General features: G+C 37.9%; 1 protein-coding gene across 2 annotated transcripts in view; it reads right to left on the bottom strand.

Annotated features, from left to right (window-relative positions):
- Positions 1-24,479, bottom strand: part of LOC113111089 (chromodomain-helicase-DNA-binding protein 5) — a 29,947-nt gene extending 5,468 nt beyond the window's left edge. For both annotated transcript variants that reach the window (XM_026275545.1, XM_026275546.1), the window contains exons 1-29: positions 24,169-24,479; positions 17,625-17,782; positions 13,172-13,363; positions 12,974-13,092; positions 12,379-12,620; positions 11,854-11,966; positions 11,447-11,576; positions 10,839-11,005; positions 10,512-10,730; positions 9,794-10,000; positions 9,470-9,681; positions 9,227-9,358; positions 8,539-8,647; positions 8,243-8,434; positions 7,962-8,162; positions 7,603-7,740; positions 7,012-7,133; positions 6,698-6,871; positions 6,442-6,583; positions 5,453-5,584; positions 4,731-4,848; positions 4,509-4,633; positions 3,353-3,599; positions 3,102-3,277; positions 1,564-1,738; positions 1,387-1,473; positions 1,063-1,151; positions 837-970; positions 151-295 (exon numbers count right to left, since the gene is read on the bottom strand). In XM_026275545.1, coding sequence (XP_026131330.1) covers positions 151-295; positions 837-970; positions 1,063-1,151; positions 1,387-1,473; positions 1,564-1,738; positions 3,102-3,277; positions 3,353-3,599; positions 4,509-4,633; positions 4,731-4,848; positions 5,453-5,584; positions 6,442-6,583; positions 6,698-6,871; positions 7,012-7,133; positions 7,603-7,740; positions 7,962-8,162; positions 8,243-8,434; positions 8,539-8,647; positions 9,227-9,358; positions 9,470-9,681; positions 9,794-10,000; positions 10,512-10,730; positions 10,839-11,005; positions 11,447-11,576; positions 11,854-11,966; positions 12,379-12,620; positions 12,974-13,092; positions 13,172-13,363; positions 17,625-17,782; positions 24,169-24,235 — 4,464 coding nt within the window. In that variant the 5' untranslated portion in view covers positions 24,236-24,479. The remainder of the gene's footprint in view (positions 1-150; positions 296-836; positions 971-1,062; positions 1,152-1,386; positions 1,474-1,563; positions 1,739-3,101; positions 3,278-3,352; positions 3,600-4,508; positions 4,634-4,730; positions 4,849-5,452; positions 5,585-6,441; positions 6,584-6,697; positions 6,872-7,011; positions 7,134-7,602; positions 7,741-7,961; positions 8,163-8,242; positions 8,435-8,538; positions 8,648-9,226; positions 9,359-9,469; positions 9,682-9,793; positions 10,001-10,511; positions 10,731-10,838; positions 11,006-11,446; positions 11,577-11,853; positions 11,967-12,378; positions 12,621-12,973; positions 13,093-13,171; positions 13,364-17,624; positions 17,783-24,168) is intronic.
- Between the last annotated feature and the right edge of the window lie 3,331 nt (positions 24,480-27,810).

The raw sequence follows: 27,810 nt of genomic DNA, 5'->3' as shown, positions 1-27,810 counted from the left end.
ATCGGTAGAGTGTTTTATGTCAAATTTAATGCCATAGAATGTTAAAGTACATAATTTTAATTAATCATAAATAAACAAATCAACAAATTAGATATTTATCCATCAAAGTTAAAAACCAGTGCACATAAAATGCAGTAAGTAGTTCATCACCTTCTTGCGGACCAGAGACATGACACCGATCCGGGTGAGAACATGTTGGCGGGATAGGCCTTCCCTCGGGACTCCATCTGCAAATGTCTCTGCTCCATCTGCCCCTGGCTCACACAGGTGCCTCATGAACAGAGATACATAAGCCCTGAAAAACACACAAAGACCGATGAATGACAATGTAAAAAAAATGTAAGTAATTTTATTAGTTTTTTAATAGTTTTATTTAATAATTTATTAAAATTAATAATAGACATTTCAGCGTGACAAAGAACCCAAACACATAGCCAAGGAAACTCTCAACTGGTTTCAGAGAAAGAAAATAAAGCTGCTAGAATGAAACTAAAGATCAGGGTTCATGAGGCCCACAGAGCCTTCAAGATTTCAAGTGAAAGAATGGGCCAAAATCAGACCTGACAAATGAATGTGACTAGTTTCTCCATACAGGAGGCATCTTAAAGTGGTCATTAACAACAAAAGCTTTTGTACGAAATATTAATTAAATTTAAGCTCAATAATTTTCCCTCTGTCTTTTTCATTTTATTACACAGAACTTATTTTTTGAACGTATTTGTATTGTTTTCTTTCTATGTATGAACTACTTGGATTGTTACCGACATCTGGTGAAAATGTCATGTCATGTAGAAATATACACACACACAAACTATAACAGAGAAACACACGCATACCTGAACTCTTTCTCACTTTTCCCTCTCAGGTCACGGACCAGCCAGTGAGAGTTGAAGGCATCTTGTGGGGGCATACCCCAGCGCATAATTGCATTCAGGAAGGCTTTCCGCTGCCGGGCGTTAAATCCCAAAACCTGAAATCCCAAATGTAAATAGCCAAAGCTTCACCTGAAGCAAAGAATTACGCACAAACTCTCTCTTTTCACAATATTGTAAGAAGATTTACCTCTATGTTTCCACTAACTCTAGCCAGCAACGGAGGCAATGGTTTGTCCCGATCGCTCCTCAACTGTCTGCGAGAATGTCTGCGTCCTCCTTGAGGTGTGTACCAAGTACAACGAAAGTCAGTAAGATTTTGTTATGTTTTTGAAAGAAGTCTCTTATGCTCATCAAGGCTACTCTTATTTAATACAAATGTAAAATATTATGTGAAATAAATTGCTGAATATAATTATATATTTCTTCAAAAATCACACTGACGCCAAAGTTTTAAACATTAGAGTGTGTGTGTGTGTGTGTGTTTATACATACAGTATATAATGATGCCTACCTTCAGGACGTTCCTCAAAATCTTCATCCTCATCCTCGGACCCGACGGAGTACTCAGATTGATTATCTGAAAGATCATCCTGCCACTCTGAGAACAGGATTGAGATGGAATGTTTGTAAACTCATATGCACAGCTTTGTGCTGCGTTATAGCACAGTCAGCATCTGTGTTCGGGTACCTTGGTCCTCCTGAGAGGCGTCATTATAGTTGACCTGTTTGCGGATGCGTTTCCCTTTGCCCAGGTTCCGTGCCAAATCCTCCTGCTGTTGCTCGTAATGGTGCCTCAAGAGCTTCTCCCAGTAGTCTGGATCAACATTCTCTTCCTGCTTAATAATCTCCCTCTGGACCTCTTCCTGCAGGAACACACACATACAAATGCAGATCATTTATCACAGGCCTGTTATTGACTTCAAGTAATCTAATTATATTTATTGTATACCAACAATAATACTAAACATCTGGGATTTGTATATGACATAATATAATTACTTTTTTGTAAATATTTAGTCCCATTATGAAGTTGGATGAAGCTTTCCTTCATAATGCAGGTTTTTTTTTTTCAACACAGACAGATCCCTTACAAAAAGGACTGTGTTGGTACAATAGTACAGTTATGGTAACAGATGATTAACAATACATTGATATTATACTGAATTATTCAATAATGCATATAGGTAATTCAAAGCATAGTATACTATGCTCTATACAAATTCACACAAATCCACAAAATGTGACCTGTGCATCTACATGGGTTGCTATAGTGTGGATGTTAGCACCAGCACAATCCCAGAAGATTTCCAGGAATCGCTGTCAGTATGAAATGAGGATGGAAAATTAGAAATTTAGCTTTTGCCCATGTCTATAATGGCATTTCCCTTCAGATGCATAAGAGAACAAGCAATATTTTTCACATTCATGTCCAAAGTGGCTGACACTCACTCAGCATTCACTAGTGAATGTCACAAAAATAGAAAAAGAGAGTCAAAATGAGCACATTCGTACACATTCTTGTGTACTTTGTAGGATATTACATACCGCATATGATTTTTGAATGTTTTTGAAATTATTGGTTAGACTTATTTGATAAAATACAAACTTATTACAACTTAATATTTTTTTTTATACATTTTAACCTGTAGTTTATTCCTGTGATGGTAAAGTGGAATTTTCAGCATCATTTTTAGCATCAGAAATTATTCTTATATTCTGATTTCTTCTTATAATCAAAGTTGGAAACAGCTGTGCTGCTAAATGTGGTATATTTTTTTCCCAGCATACTTGAAAAGTACAGAAAGTTCAAATATAAATATAAATCTTCTACAACATTATAAACATATTTACGATTTAATGCATCCTAATGCATGTTATTAATGTCTCTAGAAAAAACTGTACAGACCCCAAACTTTTTAATAGTAGTGCATGCATCAGGTAAAATGTAAAAAAAAATAAAAATAAAAGGGGTTAAACATTGCATCGGAAGCTTTTTGTCTGAAATCTGAGCAAAGCCAAAGTCCCGCTGCCCCTAAACACAATAATATCTCTGTTAACAAAACAACAGTTTAAGAAGCATTTGTAAAAAAAAAAAAAAAACATATAAGAGTGAAAGAAAAGGTAGTCTAAGGTATTCATTTTGAAAGGTTTGACTAACATCCATCTTTGATCCCTTGTTTATTAGATAAAGGCATGAGGAACACGCAGTAAGCATCTGTATCTCACCTCTCCATCCTCCTCTCTCACAACATACTGAGCCACCTTGAATGAGCTCAGGTACTCATTCATGTTCTGGATCTCTGTGTCTTCGGTGGCATCCTGGCTACGGTCCAGAAGTTTGGATATGGCGTTATCATCGTAGTGGATCACACTGCCCTCCTCTCCTTCTTTATTATCTCCCGCTGAAGAGATTTAGGACATGAACTACCGGAATCCACAAAGTGTCAAATTGTTTATCGTAAACCACTTCAGCTCACCCATCGCTCTGGCGGCTTCAACGTCATCTTTAAAAAGCTCCTCAGTGCCAAACTTGAGGATGTCGTCTAGTTCCTGTTTGGACATGGAGCCCGTCTTAGACCCCAAGCCGGGACGCACCACCAGATGGGTTAACATCATCTTTCGCTTGGCTACCTGGGTAATACGCTCCTCTACGGATGCCCGAGTTACAAAGCGATAGATCATCACCTTTTTATTTTGCCCGATACGATGTGCCCTGCTAAATGCCTGCAAGGACAAAGAGAAAAGACAGATGAAGAGGAAAAAGTGAAAGAAAAACAAGAAAAATAAAATCAATGATTAAGTAATAGAGCTATAGATAAACATAGCATCGTAGTTTTTAATATAATGTCTATATATAACACACTGTATCACACACACACATACATACTTCACTTCAAACAGCTTCACCCTATTGAAAAATCAATTTACTAAAATGGATTTGAAATACATTAATTTAATGCTAAGTATACTACAAATAATGTAAATATTTATGTACTTAATAAAAAATAACCTGCAATTGCACTTTAGATATTTTAAACTTGTATACCTAAAGTCTGCTATAAATTTGAACAATTCATTTTGTACTTTGTGCACTTTAATTGTGCGGAAGTAGTGACATGGTCCAATTAAAGATACAATGTAGTATATTTGATTGTGCTAAAGTGGAACTATTGCAAGTGTACTTCAGGTGCACTTTAAATATATTGTATTTAAAGGCCGATATTATTTAAAGAGACAGTCTCCATCAATACAGGGACATTAAAACACATTTTAGACTTAATATTAAGAAATGTGCATTGTGCACAAGCAGTACTCCAAAAAAAGTGTAATTATAATTTTTACATCAGTAAGTCTTGAGTGATATGTTAGTATATATATATATATATATGTGTGTGTGTGTGTGTGTGTGTGTGTGTGTGTGTGTGTGTGTGTGTGTGTGTGTGTGTTAAAAGATTTGAACTATACTTTGTATGAAATAAATGTATTTTACATATATTACTTGTTTTTTTACTGTAGCTACATTTTGTAAGAAGCTTGTAGTCCAGCTAAATACTTCCTAAAATAGTACATTAACTACTTTAAATTATAAGTCACCGTTCAAAGTAGCTTTCCCAGCACTGGTGTTTGCAATACCTGAATATCATTGTGAGGGTTCCAGTCAGAGTCATATATGATCACTGTGTCTGCGGTTGCCAGATTGATACCCAATCCTCCAGCACGTGTAGACAGTAGAAAACAGAACTGCTGAGCCCCGGGTGCTTCACACAGGGTGACAGACAGTCAGTATGAATGCCTTAGTATCCACTATCCCCCCACACACAGACATCACTGCGGCTTCACTGCTGGCATCCTCACCGTTAAAGCGATCGATGGCCTCCTGTCGCAGCCCCCCTGTGATGCCCCCATCAATACGCTCGTATTTATAACCCTCAAACTCCAGGAAGTCCTCTAGCAGATCTAGCATCTTTGTCATCTGAGAAAGGGATCAACAGTGCAGGATAAGACACAAACAGGAGGATAACAGAGAGGTCCAACAAAGGGATAAATGGCAGCAAAATGTTAAGCAAACTCAGCTGGCCAGCTCATACTTAATTCCATCTTTGCACAATACAACAACGAGAGGGGACAGAAACACAACCCTCCTCTTTAATCAAGCTTAAAGGACTTAAACATACAACACGCAATAACATTAATATGTGTGGTTATTTTCAAGCACTTGGGAAATAAAAGGGTGGCAAAATGTCTGGTCGAGACACCCTCCCTTTACCTGTGCCATTCATCAAATTAATGGAGGCAGAGATTCCACAGGCAATTTAAAATGGGAGGGAAAAGAGTCTAAGGACTAAACAATAAAGCGGAGATAAATATAGGCCCCGCCTTTCCATTTGTCAACTCCATTTAAAAGATGAATGAGCTCCGCTCTTATTTTCTATTCACAGTTTACCATCAAATTAATCTTCCACTGAAATAAAGGCAAGACCGCCACATATTTAAGGTTTTTTTGTTGTTGTTGTTGTTGTTGTTATTCACAGGGTATTCTAAGCTCTAAAAGAGGGAATAAGTACCATAAACTATACCTGAGAGAAGATGAGAACCCTGTGCCCTTCATCTTTCAGTTTTTTGAGCATCTTCTGAAGCAGGGTGAGTTTTCCTGAGGATTTCACCAGGAGGTTGCCATCATAAGAACCATTGGGTAAGACTGGAGCTTCCTGTATACAGAAAAATAAAAAATATATAAAAGTTGACAAATGTTAATTAAATATTTAAGTTGTTTTTTAGACAATATTATAGACTGCTCAAATGTTTCGGGTTTTATGATAATCAACCAAGGCTGCATTTATTTGTTCAAAAATACAGGACAAAGTAACACACTCACATTGTGAAACATAAATAAAATTCAAAATTACAGTTTCTCTTTCAATTATTATTGGTTTTATATATATTAGTGGTGATTAGTATATTAGTGGACACCATCTGCAGCAACCGTAAAAAAAAATTCTCAGAAAACAAAAAGGGGACTCGAGACCAAAACGCTAACATGATATTGCTTTGCAATTGTTAGTCATCTGTGTCTTTTAGCTCAGTAGAATATGGTTGCTTGAGTGTTTTAGGTTCCAGTCAAAAGACCTCAGTGTGTATGATATTCTGGTTCCTAGATATGGCTAAGGTCCCTCCAGTGTGAGTATGAGTTTGTTTTATAATCCACCAAGTGAAGTAAGTTAATGCAGGAAAGCACATCTCTCTAAGCCACTTCATTTGGGGTAATATTCACATCTATAATTTTGATAAACCCTTAACTTCAAGTATAAGCAACAGCAAAAGTGGCGCTTGCCTTAGCAAACATTAATAGTCAGCAGGCAATGTTTCTAAGAGTAAACAGCTTCAAAATCACAGAACTGTTTGTCCTTGAACATGAGAATGTAAGATAAGGCCGGTATTATGCATCAAATTCACTGCAGACATAAGAAACAATACACTCTCTCACAAATAGATGTATTGCTATTACATGTGCTAACAATAAACCACTGCAGTGATATAAACTGTGGGCCTCCCCTCCCCTCCTCACCACTGCAGCCACTGGAAACAGGTAGGGATGGTTGCAGCATTTCTTCAAGTCCATCATGATGTTAAGAAGAGACACCTGGTTCCCTCCTCCCTTGGAATTCAGTGCCTCAAAGTTACGTGTTAAAATGAACTTGTAGTATTTCCTGTGAAAGAGAAAAAAATATATGAAATGATCTTGCATGGGAAACATACTGAGTGATGATAAATTGATGTTTATTCAGTAATTTAGCATTAGAAACAGAGCATTTAAGACTGACTTCTGCATTGGGCTGAGCTCTACTCGCACTATAAGCTCAGTTTTTGCCGGCATGTTTTTAAACACATCTGCCTTCAGTCTCCTGAGCATGTGTGGCCCCAGCAGGTCATGTAGTTTCTTAATCTGGTCCTCTTTTGAGATGTCTGCAAACTCCTCCAGAAAGCCCTCCAGGTTACTGCGCACAACAACATTTTCATTTGGATATAAGGGGAGATAGAATTCACTTCCATCAAATCTTATGAAGAACATGTTCCAATCTAAGCCCCGCATCTACAGTATGAATCACCAGGTGAATCATGCAGTCTGCAATCTTACTTGAAGCGCTCCGGGGTGAGAAAGTTGAGCAGGTGAAAAAGCTCTTCGAGATTGTTCTGCAAAGGGGTTCCAGTCAGGAGCAGCTTATAGTAGATTTTGTAGCCATTCAGAATTCTGAAAAACTGAGCATTGATTTATTGATTATAATCCATAAAGTAGCCATGTCATTTCTATTATATTAATAATAATAATAGTACAGTATCAAGTAGGGTCAAAAGTCTTGACCGCATATAGTCAAGAAAAAAAAAATCAAAAGTCTTAAACAATGCACCTCAAATAAAACATTATATAAGTGTGTGTGTGTGTGTGTGTGTGTGTTTGTGTGTTTGTGTGTGTCACAAAACCAGTCATAAGGAATAATTTTTTGACATTGAGATTTATACATCATCTGAATAAATAAAGCTTTCCACTGATGTATGGTTAAGATAGGACAATATTTGGCTGAGATTCAACTATTAAAAATCTGCTAAAATATTATTATAATTAAATATTTAAATATCATAATTAAAATATATTCTGTTTATTTTTATTTTACTCTTCATAACTGTTATTTATTTGATGATGTCACAAATCTTTCCTTGAATTCTGTACCTTTGATTGGTTATTCTTCAGTCGGTGGGCTTCATCCACAACCAAACAGGCCCAGGTAATGGAGCCAAGTACTGCCTGATCGATGGTGATCAGTTCATATGACGTCAGCAGGACATGAAACTTTATCGGTGTGTCCTTCTGTGATGAGAAACTCTGATCAGAAACAACGAACCTCTGAATGAAGCCTTTCAAAAATTAGGATGCTTTTTTAAAATTGTTTGGATGCTGAAATATGTAATCAGTTATATGTTAGAGAATGACATAAATCAGCTTTGGTTTTGGTGCAAAATACTGTTTTGAATGGGACACAGAATTAGGCATCACAATGTCCATCAGTTTAGTCCACAGCACTCTCTCACCTTCATGCGGAAAACCTTGCGACCTGATTTGACGGTGCTGTCCTCGAAGGTAAATTCATTCTCACGTATGACAGCCCTGCTGTCTTTGTCCCCTATGTAAGTCACAATGTAGAAATCCGGAGCCCACATCTCAAACTCTCTCTCCCAGTTGATGATGGTGGAGAGTGGCGCACTGACCAGAAATGGTCCTTTGGAGTGACCCTGAAACAAGCAACTCAGTTACACTCTGTTCTCGTCTTCTCTCAAATGCATTTGAAAGAAAGTTCAGTTGGCACCCAGACCTCTTTGTAGAGTGAGTACAGGAACACTATAGTCTGCACAGTCTTGCCAAGCCCCATTTCATCAGCCAAGATTGTGTCAGTTCCTTGGGCCCAAGAGAATCGCAACCAGTTCAGGCCTTCCAGTTGGTATGGGTGCAAAGTTCCCCCTGTTTCATCAATGTACCATGGCTGCTGTTCAAACTTGATGGTAGGCTGTGACCAATGAGACGTAAATAGGAGAGAATAATAAATGAAAAAATAACTGAAAAAGTGTAAAATCATAAAGCTAAATAAATTCAGCGATATATTGCACTCACATCCACAATTGGAGAGTCTGGTGGAGGTTCTCTCCTCTTTCCTTCCTCTTTGAGGTTCTTTCCCTTTCTGAACAGTAGGGGGTTATGGCTTTCACCGAGCACCTGATTCCTGGTAAAATTAGTCAGTGAGTGTATGGTACTTTTCACACACTTTTATGTGGCACAAATCTTTATATACACTGAAAAAAATTCAAAATTCAACAATTTTGATTTTGCTCCCATTTTTCATGAGCTGAACTCAAAGATCTAAGACTTTTTCTATGTACACAAAAGGCCTATATCTCTCAAATATTGTTCACAAACCTGTCTAAATCTGTGTTAGTGAGCACTTCTCCTTTGGCGAGGTAATTCATCAACCTCACAGGTGTGGCATATCAAGATGATGATTAGAAAGCATGATTATTGCACAGGTTTTTGTTTTATTTTATAAATGCTGTCTATTTAATTGGATGCCTGCTTATTGTCTTTTGGTAAAAATGGTTGCAGAAATTGCAGGCTTTATATCAAATTAATAAAGCTATAAAAAAATACAGTATTTAGCTTGAATCAACATTTTGCTGACCATTTAAAAAGAATGCATTTATTAATGCTTCAGGCACTACAGTATTTAATACCATCTTCATGGAAAGCTCTGCATGTGTGTTTGTGCTCATTTAAAACAACTTGACATCTACATGACATGGTTTACCTGTGGTCCCAGTAGGCTTGTTTAAAGCTGTCATAATCTGGGATGTCAAAGTCATCAGCCTCCCAGGTGCACTGATCATACGGCAGATCTCTCCACTTAATCAGGTAGTGTACATCTCCATCCTTATCAAAACTTAAATTTACACAACACAGTCTTAAAACATATAATTATATCATAATTTTCTGCTTGAAAATATGTTGTCTGAAGTATTGCATTAGAGCTCGTAATTGTGGTCCACCATACCTGTTGTTGACGATCCGGTGAATGATCATCCACTCCGGCTTGATGCCGTAACGGTAGAATCGTTCCTCCATGGCTGCATACTGAGGGTCTTTGCTCCTCCTCTTCTCGCTGTTAAGTTCCTCCTCCCCAGAGCCATAGTCGTATGGTGGAGGTTCGTCCATGTCGTTCTTCCGCTGGTAGTTACGGTACATTACTGCATGATATAGCTCCAACTGCATCAAGGGAAAGCAACAGAGATCAGATATAAAGGAAAAAGCCAAAAGAGCATGTATGATTTAATGATTTAATGAAGCTGGCTCTGTGGAGGGAATGTGGGAATCCCACCTGTAGTTCGCTGACCCAGGAGCAGTGCCAGTAGGACAGCCCAGCCCATTTGACAAACAGCTGCCTCTCTGGACGACCCTTCAGGGGCATTTTGGCCAAACCATCCACCTTCTCTCCATCTCGCCCAAGGGGAACCTCAGGTGGAAGAGGAGGATCGCTCCACGCCCAATGCAGAATCTTCTGGACTTTGCCTTTTAGCGGCGGACACTAGAAAAAATATGGATGTACAATGTTCAAAACAATACATGCCTTTATTTGGGCTTTAATAGTTTGATTTTAGCCAGGTTCAAAATGCGTTTTCATAAAACTGCATTAAATTCATCAAAGAAAATTTCTGTTCATCAAAGAATCCATATAAAATGTATCTAGGTTCCCATAAAAACATTAAGCAGCATAACTGTTTTCAGCTTTGATAATAATAAAAAATGTTTCTTGAGCAGCAAATCAGCATCAAATGATTTCTGACGGCTCATGTGACGCTGAAAACTAGAGCTGTTGAATGATCAGCTTTGCCGTTAATGGAATAAATTACATTTTAAAACATGCTAAAACAGAACTTTTCAATTATATTAATATTTCACAAGAATGTATTTTTGGTTAAACAACAGAGCCTTAATGAGCATTAAAATGCATTTTAAAAGTTTAGTATTATTTTCAGCTATTTTAAAAACTCTTCTGAATGAGTTTAACTGAACCGACCCATGCAGACGTCTCTCACCATGCATCGTGGACAAAGCCATTCTCCATTGGGAATTTCGGGAAGGGGTGGGTTGAGACAGTGGATGTGGTAGGAGGAAGGGCAGGTGTCACAGCACAGCAGCTCTCCTCCGTCCTTACACACTCTGCAGAACTCCATGTGGTCATCTTCCTCCTCACCAGCAACCTCATCTTCCTCCTCCTCGTCATCTTTGGCCTCCCACTGAATGCCTTCTTTTTCCTGGGAGATAAGGCAGTAAACTGTCAGTCTGAATAGCACAGGTTCTGTGGTCTTGAATATATCTTTGCAAGTATATGCTTGTGATGAAGCAAGGAGGGATTTCCTCACGCAGTGGGGGCAGCTCCATTTGCCCTCGGGGGCTTTCTCCAGTTCTGGATCCAGACACACCAGGTGATATGCTCTGGGACAGGTGTCACATAGAATGATCTCTCCTCCCTGCTGACAAACCTCACAGTAATCTTGATGGTCTGTCTCGTAGCCGTCTCCATCCTCTCCTACATTGACAACAGAGTTTAAAGAGAAACCTAAATGGTTTACTGAATAGAAGTGCTGTACAATTTCAATACAAAACACTTCACAGTTTTAACAATAATAGTTCAATACAACAACGCTTTGATTCTGTCATCTAAACTTACACTACTGTTCAAGAATCAGTAGCTCTAAAAGTACTTTTATTTAGCAAGGATTTTGTTCCTTTGAACATAGAATCCTTGAAAGAATGCACCATGGTTGACAAAAATATTAAGCAGCTCAGCTGATTTCAACTGTGATAGCTAATCAGCACATTACAATGATTTCTGAAGGATCATGTGACACTGAAGGCTGCAGTAATGGCTATGGTAATATACAATTAAAATATTAATAGAAACTAAATAGTTAAATAACTATTGTGAAGGGTAGTGCAATAATAAAAATAATAATAATAGTGAATTCACTTTTTCTTTTTTTTCGTCCTTGGCGGGCTGACTTCTTTTTGGGTGCCGCTGAAGTGTCTGAGCGTACAGAGGCACTGTGAATGCTGATGTCATCAAAGTCTGAAAAGTCATCCAGGAAATCCTCCTCGCTCTGAGTAACAATACAGTTTATGCAAAAGGCACAATTAGTCTTCATCAAAAATGAAAAGGTCATAACTTGGCAAACAACTTCAATGAGAACCCAATAAAACTGGGTGGAACAAGAACAATGGGGAAGATCGTTCTTTACAAATGATCCATGAATTGTTCTGGGAAGTGGAAAAAGCTAAAAAATGTTTTGATTCTCTCTCAACTGAAAAGCTATGGGGCATCTTTCCATGTGATACACATTAAGCACTAGAAAGATGTCAGTGAACGCGTGTTCTCACCGAAGAGCCTTTTTTCCTTTTTCCGCCCTGGCCTGCTTTCGATTTGGACTTCTTCGATTTCCCTTTCTTTTTTGTTTCTTTCGCTGGCTTACTTTTTTTTTTAGCGCCAGGCCCTGCAATGTAATCCAGATGAGATAAACAAAACAGAAACAGTTTTTTTTTTTGTTAGATCTGAGAACGATACTCGTTTCTTCAGACATACATTCAACACATTCTACGTTTGCAAACCTGCATTTTGTAAAGAAGCTTAACTTACATATGCCCACTTAAAGTTAAGTATAAAATATTTTGATGTTCAAATATTTCCTATAATATGAAATCGCACACTTTGAAGTTTGAAAGTTACACATAAGCAATTGTGAGAGTGAAAACCAAACACATTTGAATAAAGACCTGCCAGCAGCCAATCATTAATCATGTTACGTGGAGTATGTAAACAATGTAAAAACCTCCACTAACTGCTTTGGAAATCCGATCCTAGATATAAACCCCTATATAACATCAACAAAAAGAACATTACGTTACCCTTTCCCTCTTTGGTTTTGGCTTTTTTGATTGGGCCAGATGGTGAGATCTGTTGGACACTTCTAATACAGATGGGCGGAGCCACATTGACAGTTTCCACAGCTGCAGCTACGGCAGCCGCTACAGCAGTTGCAGAGGTGCCTTTGAAAGGGTTGTTTGCACTGAACTCTCTCCACTTTGCTCCAAGCACCGTCATCATTTTTGACATGGGGATCTTGGGGTTCTTCTTGGCAATGAGAGGTCTAGCCACAGAAAAAAAGAGATTTGTGACCAATTTTAAAGCCATAAGCTATGAGGCCATGCATTGTGGTGATTTCACCTCAAGTACTGAATGTTCTCAGGCACTAAGAATCAGAAATCGGAAGTATATACCAAAAGGGTCTCTATCAAATCAAATATTATGCTGGTTACAGTAGATGGTGTGGGTCTGACAGTACATCTTGTTTCAATGCCTGTTATTAGAAAACCTGTCATCATAATGTCATTACTTCATACATGCATTAGCTTTTGCCAGAAGGAATGTTTTAAAATAGAAGAAGACATCTTGATAGCAGGGCAATAGAATGTCCGTGCAGAAGGAAAGCTGAAATCCTACCTAAGAAACTGGCTGAAGGCTTTGTAGTTGGTTATGGTTTTATAGTCGTCCTCTGAGAAGGCATACTGCACATCTTCAAGACCCCACTCTTGCATCAGCTGACTTGATGACTTTGGCTCCTGGTGTCACATGAGAAATTGTTATTCATTTATCCTCTCTTGGCTAATAGAGCATGATAGAACTTGTCTAAGTGAGAACCTTTAAGTTTCCATCATCGTCATCATCATCGTCCTCATCATCATCTTTCTTTCGCTGTTTTGTCTTCCTCTCCTTCTTCTCTTTGGGCTTTTTCTTTTTCTTCTTCAGGGAGCTGTAGGTGCTGCTCTCACTTCCTGACCTGTGACCATGATCCTCTCTGTCTGACATGTCCTCTAGCCCACTAGGAAGCCCCTGTGAGCACAGGCAGAGACATTATAGGAAAAAATTATGGAGCACTCATGTAAAAATTCATGGGAGAATTGTAACACTCAGTGTGGCAGCTGTTGGAATGAAAGTGCAGTCTTTCAGTAAAGAGCTAAAATTCTTTTTGGTGGAATCTGGAAATACACATTAGATGGACCCAATTGAAAAATACCTTACAGTTTCTTACATGATTTTAGCATGTAGCATAATTTATGGTAATATTAATGTCAGATTTTATTGCTGATTTGATGTTATTGAAACTTGATCATAATAAAAAAATGTCCATATTCAGAGTAGCAAGTGTGTATTATTGCTATAATGGTAACCGAAATTGCTCGGGTTACTCAACATAACCTTGGTTCCCTGAAAGGAGGGAACGAGACATTGCGTAATCGCTAGAGGAAATACTTTTCTCCAAACTTTCCTAAAGCCTCAACATATCACATTATTGCATTGCAATAGCTAGGGCTAGGTGATTTTCCCAATTTTATGGATTAATTCAAATTTATTGTTTTGCCACGTTTACTTTTTTTATTTTAATCGAGGAATTGCAATTTTGAATAGGAATATTACAAATTGGTAGAATTAGATGCTCTGACAATATGCCAGTGATAACAGTAAAGAGAAATAAAAAAAGATTGACCACTCATGTGTGATGCGCTCCGTAAAGGACCATAAATATAGCGCTATGTGCTATTCGCATAGACAGAATGTGCTTATCTAGTGACAAAGATGCGGCGCGGGCAGTGGAATAAGTAAAACATGCAATAAGATGGGAGTAATCTTATTTTTACTTGAGCGCCGTGTTTTTAGAATGACCTCATGTCATTCCAACCCCGTAAGACCTTTATTCATCTTTGGCATGTTTATGGGCCTGGGAAAATTTCAGTTACATTGCTGTCTTTACAGGGTCAGAAAGCTCTCGGATTTCATCAAAAATAACTTAATTTGTTTTCCAAAGTTGAACGAAGGCCCTCAGGACCTAACAATATGATACCCAAAGTTTGCGGAGATCACCAAACACTCTGTGACTCCAATAAATACACTGAAAAAACAGCCTGCAATTGTTACCTAGATGGTCACCACATGAACTGACATGTCCTAAAGAGACTTTTGTGCTGACCTTTCAAAAATAGTGCTATAAACTTTATAATGCACAGTTTCAGTTTTTAGAAGCAAAAGCATATATAACTGTACTTGTTCTAATTGGGTAAGACCTCACGTTCACAGAATTTAAATAAAAACAGACTTTTACTATGGCCTAACTATTGATTAATGTAAAATCAACTCCACATTTTCCATAAAAGAAAAACCAGATCATTATGACACTATTATTAGTAACATCTGGAAGCAGGGAAACCAATCAAAATGATCATACTGCTAGGGAACACACGTTTCAGTGGGTGAATTACACTGTGTGTGTGTGTGTTTGAAGAAAGCCTGTTGCTGTGTTGCAGCTGTGCACTGGCTGGCAGACGTCTCTCCAGCACAGGGAAGGCCAGCACTGCCGCAGAGCACACAAGGTTGCCATGGAAACCAAACTGTGCAGTGTTGGAGGAGGGGGGTGTAGAGGGAGCTCTCTCTACTGCAGCAGCCAATGGAACAGCGCCATCCAATCAGACGCGTTTGCATAACGAGCATGTTATGGAGAGTCCCCATGGTTGCAGTGCCTGTGTTCTAGGCCCCGTCTAGACAAATTTCAATCACGTACATGGGGGAGGGAGAAAGTGAGAGAAGAAGGAGAGGGAGTGAAAAAGGAGGGGTCCTCATGCAAGAGGTAATGAGTAGAACCACTAAAGAGCTCCACAGCTGGAGCTAAAAGGTCTCCCAAAAGCCAAACCACAATTTTCTGACAATGAACCTCAAAAGGAACAAAAGATCTGATGTAAACAATGTGTGGTTTTCAGGCTGACACCATCCTCCAGTTCATCCATATGCAGTATTTTAGGGAGAATTTGGCAAAAAATGAAAATTCTGTCAACATTTACTTACCTTTGTATTGTACAAACCTGTATGGGTTTCTCCTTTGGAAACCTAAATCTAAGTTTTAGGCAGATTCCCATTTCCATGCATAAGATATTATTGGTTCTTTTGTCTTGTGACCGTTCACAAAACATTTTAATGTTAAATCTAATTGGATGCAAATGTGACCTACAGTGGATTAGTACAGTTTCAGGCTTTTCCACACACATAGTTATCGTATTGCTTTACAAATTGGAAAATAGCAAATGAGTTAAAAGAACAAAATACATCTTATCTTATTTTCTAGTACAAATATCTAAAAATACATAAAACAATAAATATTTTCTGAAGTAATACCACGTTATGCACTATGTTTTAGAGAAAATCTCTTGAATTAAGCTTATTTTCCTCTTGCCATTTTTTGGGAATACTTTACAATAAGGTCCCATTAGTTAATGTTAGTGAATGCATTAAGTATTTTTATTGTTAATTCATGTTAACTAAAGTTAACTAACAGTACTTATTTTAATATGGTACCTTTTTTCATCTTTAAACATTAAACTAACCAAATATATTTAGGTTTATGCTTTTGCTATGAATGTTTTAATATCTTCTGACTGACATTTCAATATTTTGTCTTGAAAACAACACAATATTTAATACTACATTTTTACAAAATTGCAAGAATTTTTATTTTGTAGTGCTTGTTACATTTATGCTACTTTTTTTGTCCTTTTTGTAGTCTGACAGCCCCAGTAACTATTCACTTTTATAGAATGTATGGAGAAAAAAAAGCAGCACGAAGTCTCTGCCGCAGAAGGAAGCCAGTCATTCGGGTTTGGAACAACATGAGAGTAAGAAAATTGTGAAAGAATCTGCATTTTTGGGTGAACTATTCCTTTAAATGTTGCATTTTCTGTGGGAAAGAACTGCAAAACAGTGTCAGGCATCTTTGGCATCTTTTTTCCACAAAACATCCTCAACATCTTCAACACACCAGACCTGGAGAAAAAAGCTCATCTGTACTACTGAAATGTCACTTATCATTGTTTACATCTGACAAAGCACCAATCCTCACTCTTCCGTTACAATCCCTAGACTCTCCACAGTCTATCAGGCTCTGGGGCAGGTGGTCGGCTTTGGGTGAGCTGAGCTCTTAGACTTGTAGACAGCAGAAGGGCAGGCGGCGTTTTTGACCTGCATTGATTTGAGCCCGTGTATGACACAGCACTGCAGGGAGAGCATGACTGACACCAAGCAGGGCTCTTAGCTGCTGAGGGGAGACCTCTCTGCCCTCTCCACAGCACATTTACCACCACTGAGAAGGAAGGAGGGTTCAGAGAAAGACTGAATCTGTGCAAGGAGGCAGATAAAGTCAGATTGGGGCTAGGGAGGAGAAAGAGTGGAATCCCTCTCATTATCTCAACGGTAAATACAGTCAGCTGGGAGGACTGTGACCGACTGACCTGTCAAACGTTTTATCTCTCGCCAAGGCACAGAGAGAGAGAGCTGATTCAAAAAAAGGCTGATCGTTCAAAAATACGACAAAATACCCTAGGTCAAGCAAGTTATTTTATACTGATCATTCAACCCATATGAGCAGCATTTATTCCATGGCCTTGCAGACAAAAGAACATGGCCCATCTTATTTTATGAGTACTGTGATGTAATGTTGGCTGAAGTCAGATCAGGGCACTACTTGTTGTGTAGATGGTCTAATGTCAGCCTAACTTTTCTGGGAGGTGGCCCTGAAAATATCTTTAATAGGACAGTGGAACACAAAAGAAGATATATAAAATAAAATAAAAATCAATTTAAAAGTGAGTTTTTTTATCCACACAAAGAAACTCAGTGGGATTCAGTGTTATTTTGGGCCCCACTGATTTTCACTGCCTGGACAGTTATCAAAACATCTTCCTTTACATTCCACAGACTAAAGGCAGTTTTATGTGTTTGAAACAAAATAAGAGTGAGTAGCAATGATATGATTTTCATTGTTGCATTAATTAACTCTTTTTTTTTATGATTTTTCCAATTCATAAAAAAACTAAAAACAAAAACACTGGAAGTTTTATTAATCATAAGTTAAGCAAACAAGTAGTATCTGACTGAACTTTAGAACATACTGAACTCTTTGAACTTGACTTGCCCAGGTTTTTACATCAGAAATCTGGTAACAGATTTACATCTATGCCACTTGAGAATAACTTTGATTCTGATGATGCGATGACAACATCTATTTCATCCACACTACAATCAATTAGAGACCAATTAAAAGGCTCCTTACCTCCTTCTTCTTCTTTTTCTTAACTTTTGGCTCCTTTCCCTCCATTATCTTGCTGGGTTTCTTGTTCTTATGTTGTTTAACCGAATCATCCTCAGAGAAGAACCTCTCTAAGGGTGACAAGGGAACACTCCTCCGACGTTCACCTTCCTCATCCTCATCTGAGAAATAACACAAGAAGTTCACACTGATGAGATTCATGCATATATTGCACCAACCCCAATTATCTATCTATCTATCTATCTACAGTTTGGTCCATATATATTTTGGACACTGACAATTTTCATTAATTTGGCTCTGTATGCTACCAGAATAGAATTAAAATGGAATGTAAATGAAATCACGATTAAATTGTAGTGCAGATTTTAAAGGGTTCTGTGTGGTGCAGTTGACACAGAACAGCATACACTGTTTGCATTCAGTGGATACTCTCTAAAATGGTGCCAGGGTGAGGCAGAGGAGACTTTATTTTTGAATAAAGTCATTATTTTGTTTTCTTTGCATAGAAAAAAATTTAAGTAATTGGACAAAAAAATGTAATTATAAAAAAATAATAAATATATTTTGTTGAGAATCTTTTGCAGCCTTAAGTTAGGAACTCATGGACATCACCAAAGACTGGGTTTCCTCCTTTATGATGCTTTGTCAGGCATTTACTTCAGCTAACTTCACTTGATGTTTGTTTGTGGGTATTTCTGTGAAATGCATGCTCAATCGGGTTGAAATCAGGAGACTGACTCGGTCATTGCAGAATATAACATTTTTCAGTGCCACTGGACGCCACAAATGCTCATGCCATCACACTACTCCACCATGTTTCACAGATGATGTTGTATGCTTTGGATCATGAGCTGTTTCAAGTCTTCTCCATACTTTTTTTACTCCCGTCATTCTGGTAAAGGTTGATCTTAATTTCAACTGTCCAAAGAATGCTTCTCAGAAGTGGTCTGGCTTTTTAAATGGTTTTTATTTTTTGGGAAAGTCTAATCTGGCCTTGTTCGCACCTTGTCGTAAACCCTCTGTATTTGCTCTCGTGAAGTCTTCTCTTGATTGTAGACTTTGACAGTGGCATGTCTTCTGTACCTCCTGGAAAGTGTTCTTCTCTTGGCTAGATGTTCTGAAAGGGTTTTTCTTTACCACAGAGAGGATCCTATGATCATCCATCAGGCCTTTTTATGTTGCTAGTGTATTCTTTTATTCTCAGAATGTACCAAACTGTTGATCTGGCCACTCTGAATGTTCCTGCCATCTCTCTGATGGATTTGTTTGATTTTGTTTTTGAAGCCTGTTTCATTTGTATGGAGAAATCCTCTGACCACATGAACAGCTTCCAAATGCAAATGGCATACTGAGAATCAACTCCAGACCTTTGACCTGCTTAGTTGATGTAGAAATAAGGAAAGTTATAAAACATAAAACAGGTTTTGTGTCAATTGTCCAAATACTTATGGTCTCTTGAAAAAGGGGGGGGGGGTACTTATTAAAGAGCTGTAATTCCTTAACCTTTCCTCCAATTTTGATGGGAAAATTCTCAAATCAAGGATCAGAGTAGGCACCTATCAGTCTCTTTCTGTCTGTTCTGCTGGGTTTGCCTGTGAAAAGAAGGCTCCTTCACTCCATTATATGAAAAGCAAAGATTTTTGTTGACACACTGAAAAGGGAGCGAAAGGAGAGAGGTGAGGTCTCTGCCACCAGCTGAACAGTGAATCTCTCTCTGTAAACAAAAAACTACTGTCTGGCAGTGCATATTCACTGTAATACTTCCACGCTGTCAAAAAGGTTATGCACAAGGAAAAAAAAAAGACATCAGGAAGGCATGGTCTGCAAACTGAACACTATGGTGCAACTCCTGCCGCCTGTCTATAATGCGCTCTGACGACAGCCCATGTAATATGCAGCGCGTGTGGTGGAGTCAATCAGCTAAAGCCCTGTCCCGCGGCCCACCACGCCCCATGGGATCTGCCAGAGAGGGGGCTTTCCCAGCCTCTTGGATGCTATCCTCGAAATCCACTTAACCTTCATTTAGCTGCCACTGTTTGAGGACTTCAGCTCTGGTGAAAGCAGCTCATGCACAGTTCAAGCCTCGCTTGCAGCCCTATAGGGCATTTGGGGTATTTACTCAAGTAAAATACAGAGCTCTCCATCTCTCTATCAGCCACTGGGAGGTTTATTTTTTTTTCTGCTGCACATAAACAGAGCAGTTGCCTGCGAGATGACGGATATTAAGGGCAGTGCGTCTGCAATGCATCTCACAGGGAAGCTCTTTTATGTCGGCAGAACATATCTGCTGCCTGCCAGGCGCATCAAGCTCACATCTCGTCTTCATTCGTGTCTCACTTACAGTCATGCTGATGCAACACAGCACTCTTGAAGTGGGGATATCTGCCAAAGGTTTTACATTGTCAACTTACTTTTAAGCTTTTTAAATTTTGTCGTTGCGAAGATTCAAATTTTTATTTTATATATGAATAGATTGAAGTGTTTTTTTTTTATATTAAGGAACTTTATCCTGTTCTTTTGCACTTTTTAGTCAGTATATGCATACTAATAAGCTGAAGTAAAGGCCTGTTCAGCTATTTAATATGCAAAGAAAATTTATGAATAATAAATCATCTGTAGCCTGATTTCCCCAAAACTGTAGCTCTATTTTTGCATCTCGGACTCGCTGTAATAGGCAGTCACATTTTGTGCCATGTTCCTGAGCAAACAGTGCCTCAGCCAGGAACCGCCAGGTGTTTAAAAGCTGTGCTGCTGCCATTCGCTATGGTAGCGGGCCTGAAAATGTCACGACTGCAGCCACACATTTGTGTGTCAGCTAGGAACGGCATTAGGGTAACTCTGACCTTGCAACAAGTGCTGGGTCAGTGCCGCACTCCATTAGATATGGGTTTCACGGCCGGTCTCGCAGTTAAGAAGAGGAACGTTTACAGGAAAACACATTAGCTGTCTGACAGACTGCGTATGTTAATAGTGCCCCCACTGTTAATGTGATGAGACAGCATGGTTGGAACACCCCCTCATTGAGACCTTCAAGTTTTATATGCCGTGTCTAACTTTCTGAAGACTATATCCATTCTCCAGGTCCCAAGGCTGATTCACAAACCTTTGCTCTGCTTTGCAAAGAGATACAGTTGCAAAGATCGCAAGTACACAAGCAAAGTAATCTAAAATTATGTCCTAAAAACCTATAAAACAAGAACAAAGCCACTGTAAATGCATTTAGATGCTATAATCATTTTATTCCAGCATGCATATGCTACACTGCAGTGATTTGTTGGTAAAAATTGCAAGATGTTCGAATTTGACACGCAGTGTGGAGTCTGATGCAGAGATTTATGAAAAATAGACATAAACGTGTGATGCATACAACAATTATTTACACGCACGCACAAACTCTAGCAAAGAGGAAGGGGTGTCAGCTTTCACAGTGCAGCTTCCAAAAATATCCCCCAACGAACAGAGAAGCTCATGATAATCTTTCCCTTTCAAAGATAAGACTATGTAAAAGAAAACCAGACTTTGAATGGTGGAAATCAAGAAGAGGGCAAAAAAGACTTAAGTGACTTTGGCTCAGCTTCACCCTAATGTGTCCTAATGAGGAGCCACATAAAAAGAAACTCTTGCTAGCATTGTTGGGCTATGACGAACAAATGAAACGGAACCAACAAGAACGGGGCAGAAAATATAGAATGTTTTTCATTATGACTATGATAATTATTTTCTTTCAAGAATTACTTAAGGTATACTTACTTAAGGTATAGTCCATCAAGACCACACTATCATTTACTCATGTTGTTCCAAATCTGTACGAGTTTTTATCTTTCGCAGATACAATTTTAAAGAATTTTTTTTAAGACATTTTTTCACTGTAATTTCATTCCATGGACAAAACAGTGAAACAGTTCTCAGAATATCTCATTTTTTTGTGATCCACATTAAAATAATTAAGTTTTCAGGTTTCAAACCATGGGAGATTTAGTAAATCACATACTTTCATTTGTTGGTAAACGAGCCATTGAATCTGCTATTGATTTTGCGAATCTTTAGGAAAACGCCTCTCTGGAGCCACTCCACTCCTTTGTTCCTGACAGTGCATATGTGCATATTTTAACAGAAGCGATGCACAACCATTAACTAAAATCCAGTGGAAGTGAAATAACATTAAAAGCCATGCAATTATTGAGCATACTATTTAATTTTTTATCATGTTTCATCTTAACATTTTTAGAAATCATCTGTTTTTCTCTTCATTTCTGCGGTTAGGGCATGCACTAGTGATCCCTTCATTGCTCCAGGCTGGGGACAGCAGTCATGTGCTCTGCAGTGTTTGGATCAAGCACTGAACAGTCTTGATTGCAAATCTCACTTTGTACTACAATACAAACATTGCAAACAATGCATTTTCAATATACATCATATTACTTTACTTATGCATGTTAGATTCACTAAAATTAATTTGAAATATGCTTCTTCTTTACAGATATAAGCTCAAGATTAACTGGTTGGATTGTATGGGAATTATTATGCGGTGGTTCGCATTAATAACTTAATAGCTCATTTCACATGTTAATTAGCTAAACTTATTAATCTTGACAAAAAAATTCATCAACTAAGTCGTTATGATTTCAGCAAAGGAACCAGTGAAGGTGCTCTGGCTTGCACTCTAAGCAATCACACTGAATGGGACTAAACAGCATAACCCAAAATCCTGGCTAGTCCTGCACTGCATAGATTTCTCGTTTTTAGCACATGCGGGGGCTTGCTGTCTACACGGAAAGAGCACGCTGGCTCATGAATTATTTCTCAATTATTAATTCTTCTGCATATTATTTCAAATCGCTTGCAGCCCTTTAGCAGCGTTCATCTGAGCCATGTTACGGCCTCGTAAAAAAACCAAGGTAAATACGCGACTGGGTTGCAAATGAGATACTCGTGCTCAGGTCTGTCACGTGATTAATTCACGACTAATTCAGAGGCAGGCTAGACCGGGCTGGGAGCGAAAAACTATAAACGTATTGATTTTATTAAAAACTGAGGCCCGTGAATATATAAAAGGCATGCAAGCAGAAAAGAGTATTAACTACACAGGCTTTTCCATTACACCACTGAGAACCCTGCTCTCACAACCAATGGAGACCAATCTATCATTAAAAATAATAATAATAATAAGATGCATAATGAGATGCATGCCCTTCATCTACAAAGGAAGCATAAACAGAGTGAAATTAAGGATACACTAGTCACCAGCAGTGATTAACCTGTTGATAAGATTAGGTTTGGAGTTAACCTTGAAAGCAAAGGGAAGCATAATAATTGCCTGAGAAAGATATATGCAGCATCAACACAAAGTATCACTTTTAAACAACATTTTTCTGTAAAGGATCTGTTGCACAAAGCATCAGTATCATCCGTTCATTTAAATTAAGCAAAGGCCCTTCTTATAGCAAACACTCCTACCTGCTAAACCTGCTAATCTACAGTACAACCACGCACACACTTAACTAAATAAATACATAATGTAAAATATATACATTTTTATTATAAATGAATGAAAATAAGTCAAATGTATTTTTAGAATTGTCTTTTAGTCATCTTTTAATTGATAACTAGGAGAACAATTCTGATCAACTCTATCAATACCGGTGCATTTTACAGCAACACATTAATAATAAAAAAAAAAAATTGTTTTTTTTTAATTAACATCATACAATGTAATGCCAACACATACCTTTAAGAAGCCTAAAATATAAAATCACTTAACATATAAAATCATAAGTAAGTTCTGACTGTCAGTTTATACTGTAAATTTAACAAACCTTTTGTATGACATATGGAAGCTGTCTTGGCTGAAGCCTGTGCCCCTCGAACAGACCACAGAGGTAGTGGATCACTGTAGCTGATGTTTTCCTGTCACACGTGGCTCTATCAAGCACATGCACTACTTTTACAAGACACAGTGACCACAGAGTAGCACTATCCCCATCAGCTCTTTAATGTCCATCAGAGGAACACCTATAGCACCTTTTCGGGAAACTGATTGTTTGTTTGGATCGGTTCTAAACAATGTATAAATCCCCACAGCTGCGTATTGCATACTATTTTTAAAATGAGAATGCAGCATTGCCATGCACCAGACGTTATATTTAAACAGTCCATCAGGTTTAGAATTCATTGTGCACAGTGCTGACTGGAAAGAGGAAATAAAAGACAGTGGGAGCATGCATAACACATATATATGCAAAGAAAAATGCGCATGTTAAAACAAACAGACGGATGATGTTATACAGCTAAAGAGAACGATTTTATCTCAAAGAGAACCGCAGACATATGGTCTGCCGGCGGACAGCCGCGCTTTAGTGACTCAAATACAGTCGGAGAGTGCGCCGTTATTTTTGGACAAACAGTGTCCGATGTGAGAACAGAAGCCAGTGTGACTATATTAAATCGCACGCGCGTCAAGCCTCTATTCCTCCGCATTCAACTAGGCGTAGCAGCGCAGTTGTGAAGGGCAGAACTCTCCCTCCCCTGTGACTCTTTACCCCCTCACCTGGCACGTCGTCCTCAAAATCCATATCGTCTTGCCCCTCATCTTCATTGCTTAGCGATCCGGGCATCTTTACCGCATAATAAGAAAATCACATCCGAGATACAGGTACAAAGTCCTGAAACTTAACCCTCTGAATGCCCAGATTTTCAGCTTCAGAGGAGACGGCCACTGAAGGTGATGCTAATTTTATTTTAATATGCTCTCAATAAAATAAAAGATGGCTGCCCAGTTGAGAAAAAAAAATCTTTCCCTTTCTCCCTCTTCTCTATCCAAATCCTCCAGTCTGAAAATAAGAAAGAGACAAAAATGGAACACACATGCCCAGATTGTGACGTCTGGTCGGTTGCCATGACAATCCATCCCATAGTTTCCCGACACAACTAGTTAGTGCTCTTCGCCTGGTTACCGGTTTAACTAGTAGTGAGAGCGGCGGTGGTCGCGTTGCCCTTTTCCCGCTAAAGTTCGAGGAATGTGAGGTAATACAGGGAGACATACGGTAGAAAGTTCCCTCACAATCCCTTTCTGTCAGACGAGGGAAAAGCATAATAGTAGCTGGAAAAAGCTGTGCAACAAAATCCTTTTTTTTTTTTTTTTTTTTTTTTTTACAAATTTAGATCGGACTAATTGAATATCCAAGGTCACGACTGAATGTACATCCTTGACGACTTTGTTTAGAGAGGTTTTAAAGGGACTTAAAGGTACAGTTCACTCAAAAAAACAATTGTCATTTACTCACCCTCTAACTTAGTCCCAAACCTGTATGACGTGTGTCCCATCCCAGCCGGCACATGACCGACCTTCAACGTTGAAATATGGTTGAAATAAGGTCAGTTGTGGTTTCAACGTTGAAACAACGTTGATTCAACGTTTAAAGCTGAATGGTTGAAAAACATCCAGCACATGACCAACTTTCAATGTTGAAATATGGTTGAAATAAGGTCAGTTGTGGTTTCAACGTTGAAACAACGTTGATTCAACGTTTAAAGCTGAATGGTAGAAAAACATCCAGCACATGACCAACTTTCAATGTTGAAATATGGTTGAAATAAGGTCAGTTGTGGTTTCAACGTTTAAACAACATTGATTCAACGTTTAAAGATGAACTGTTGAAAAACTTCCAGCACATGACCAACTTTCAACATTGAAATATGGCTGAAATAAGGTCAGTTGTTTTAATGAAACAATTAAAAATGTTTAATGCTAAATGGTAGTTAAAGGTTAACAAGCTTTTAAATTATTTATATTAAATTATTTAAATTAATTAATTATTTTAATAGCATTTTAAAATATTTTAGTCATACCTATTCTAAAATCTAAAGGTATATGTTAAATATTATCATCATTAACAACAATAAAACTATACATTTCGCTGCTTTATCACACTGAAACAACTCCCATTGGTAGTTGTATTTTATTATTTCTATCATGATTGGTTAATCTGGCTGTCATTCAGGAAACCGGACAATGAATCGGTTCGCGCCTTTCTACATTTAAAAATATGACCGTTATTGTCGTCTTTCTGTGAGTGAGGCGGCTAACTGTGAGCTGCTGCTCGTTATAACTGACTGCTCTATCGGTCCCGAATTATTTCATATGTGCCTGTACATGTTATATTTATTTTGAGCGAATTTGAGTCGTGACATGTCAATGGAGAACAAAAACTGTGAACACAAGAAGGGTCAGGTGTTCTGCGAGGTCCTGAAAACATCCTGGCAAAATGAGGTAAGAAAATCGCTAACGTTATCTTTATTATCTTTTGAAAATAGTAAAGTATTACCAGAGTTTACAAATGGGTAGTTTAAAGGACATGTAATCTGCAGATGAATAAATACCCGTGTGTCTATTTTTGCATTGCTTTATCACAGCTGATCAAGTTAGGTGCTCACCTAATGTGTTGCTGGAAAGAGAGATTTAGAGATGGTTTAGAGATTTTCCCATATTTTCCTGATATGTATCCCATGCATTAGGTGTGTTATATATGTTTGTATGCTTATAATAGTTTCCAAGTGTTTTCTGAAACATATAAGTGCAAATGTCTGTATTTAAATAATATAATTTTAATGAATTAATGAAAATGAATAAATAAATAAAAGGATTGTTTAAAGCCATGGTTCTCAAAGTGTCAGGCCCCCTCTAGTTGTTATGCAGGTGAATCACTAAATTAAACTAATTAATGTTAATATATTTTAACTTAATCTTTGAGTAAGTTTTTTTTTTGCACATTTAAGTATGTTAGAGTTAAAGTACAGTACAGTTTTGTAACTTTTGTTACATAATTACATTTAAAATTACATTTTAATTTAAACTTTTTTTTATTTACCTGTGTATGTAAGCACAGTTGTAGTGTTAATGTTCAAACATGGTAAAGTGTCTGACAACAATAAATATTCTTATTAGAATAAAACTGCCTCATTTTTTAACTGTAGACCTGTAGCTGAATAGTTTGGTCTACTACGCTGCTGAAATGTAATGTTGGTCATTATGGTGCAACTTAATATTTAATAACAAATATTTTCTGAAGTGGTACTTGGTATAAAAAGTTTGAGAACCAGTGGTTTAAAGAAATGGTATAATATGAAATCCTGCTTTTTAAGAACTTTTCAGTAAACCATTTCTTCTTTCCCCTTGTAGAGTCATCGAGGATCCAGCTTGTTCTTGAAACATTGGTAAGAAATTGTTCATCTGCTTCATTGCACTGTCACTTCTGCTAGAGATGCTTTGACCTTTTGTGATAGGTTTTGATTGTACTTAGTTTATTAAAAATTTACTGAATTAGATTTTATTTGTTTTACTACACTATATTACTAGTGTTTTGATTAAAACAGTGTAACTGGGGGTACTGAAAACACTGCTTGTGAATAATTTGTTAATATTGTAAATTTTCATCTGAATACATTAAATAAGTGTTTAATGAATAGTGTTGTCCACTTTGTTTCCAACCTCACTGTTACTGAACTGTAAAGTGAAAATATTGTGTGATTTATTTTGCATTCAGTTTTCAGTTAAATATATTTCACAATATCAAAGTTATTGTGAAACATTGTGGACATACCTAAACAAACTGGTTAAATCTTATGTTCCCTCCAGAAGTTTGCCCTCTGCAAGTGAACGACGCCTTGTGGTGCCATCCCAGAGTGGTTCAAAATCACTCTCACGGTCCTTTTCCTGGACTGTGTCCAGCTGGTGGAATGACCTCCCAATCTCAATCCGAACTGCTGAGTCTTTACTCATTTTCAAGAAACATTTTAAGACTCATCTTTTTCACCGGAACTTAACCAACTAATGCTAGCACTTTTCCTTCTTTTCTTGTCTTTCATAATAAAAAAAAAAAAAAAAAAAACCTGGCTATGCGTTCTGTACTAGACTAACTGAGACTTGTCATGACACTTGTATACTGTTGTTGTTCGCTTGTACACGTGACTGCTTCTGTTATTCTCATTTGTAAGTGGCTTTGGATAAAAGCGTCTGTTAAATGATTAAATGTAAATGTTTATACAGGACGGTACAGAAAGTGCACAAGTGGGAGAGAGTGGAGGGGACGGCGTCAGAAAGGACCTAGCGCTGGGACACTTTCAAGGATCACCCGAAGCACAACCACACTGTATACACTAAGGCTGCTGGTTCTAACATTTTAGAGTGCCT

This window comes from Carassius auratus, chromosome 11, assembly GCF_003368295.1.
Source record: "Carassius auratus strain Wakin chromosome 11, ASM336829v1, whole genome shotgun sequence".
NCBI classification, from domain to species: Eukaryota; Metazoa; Chordata; class Actinopteri; order Cypriniformes; family Cyprinidae; genus Carassius; species Carassius auratus.
This window is presented reverse-complemented; position numbering and strand designations above follow the sequence as displayed.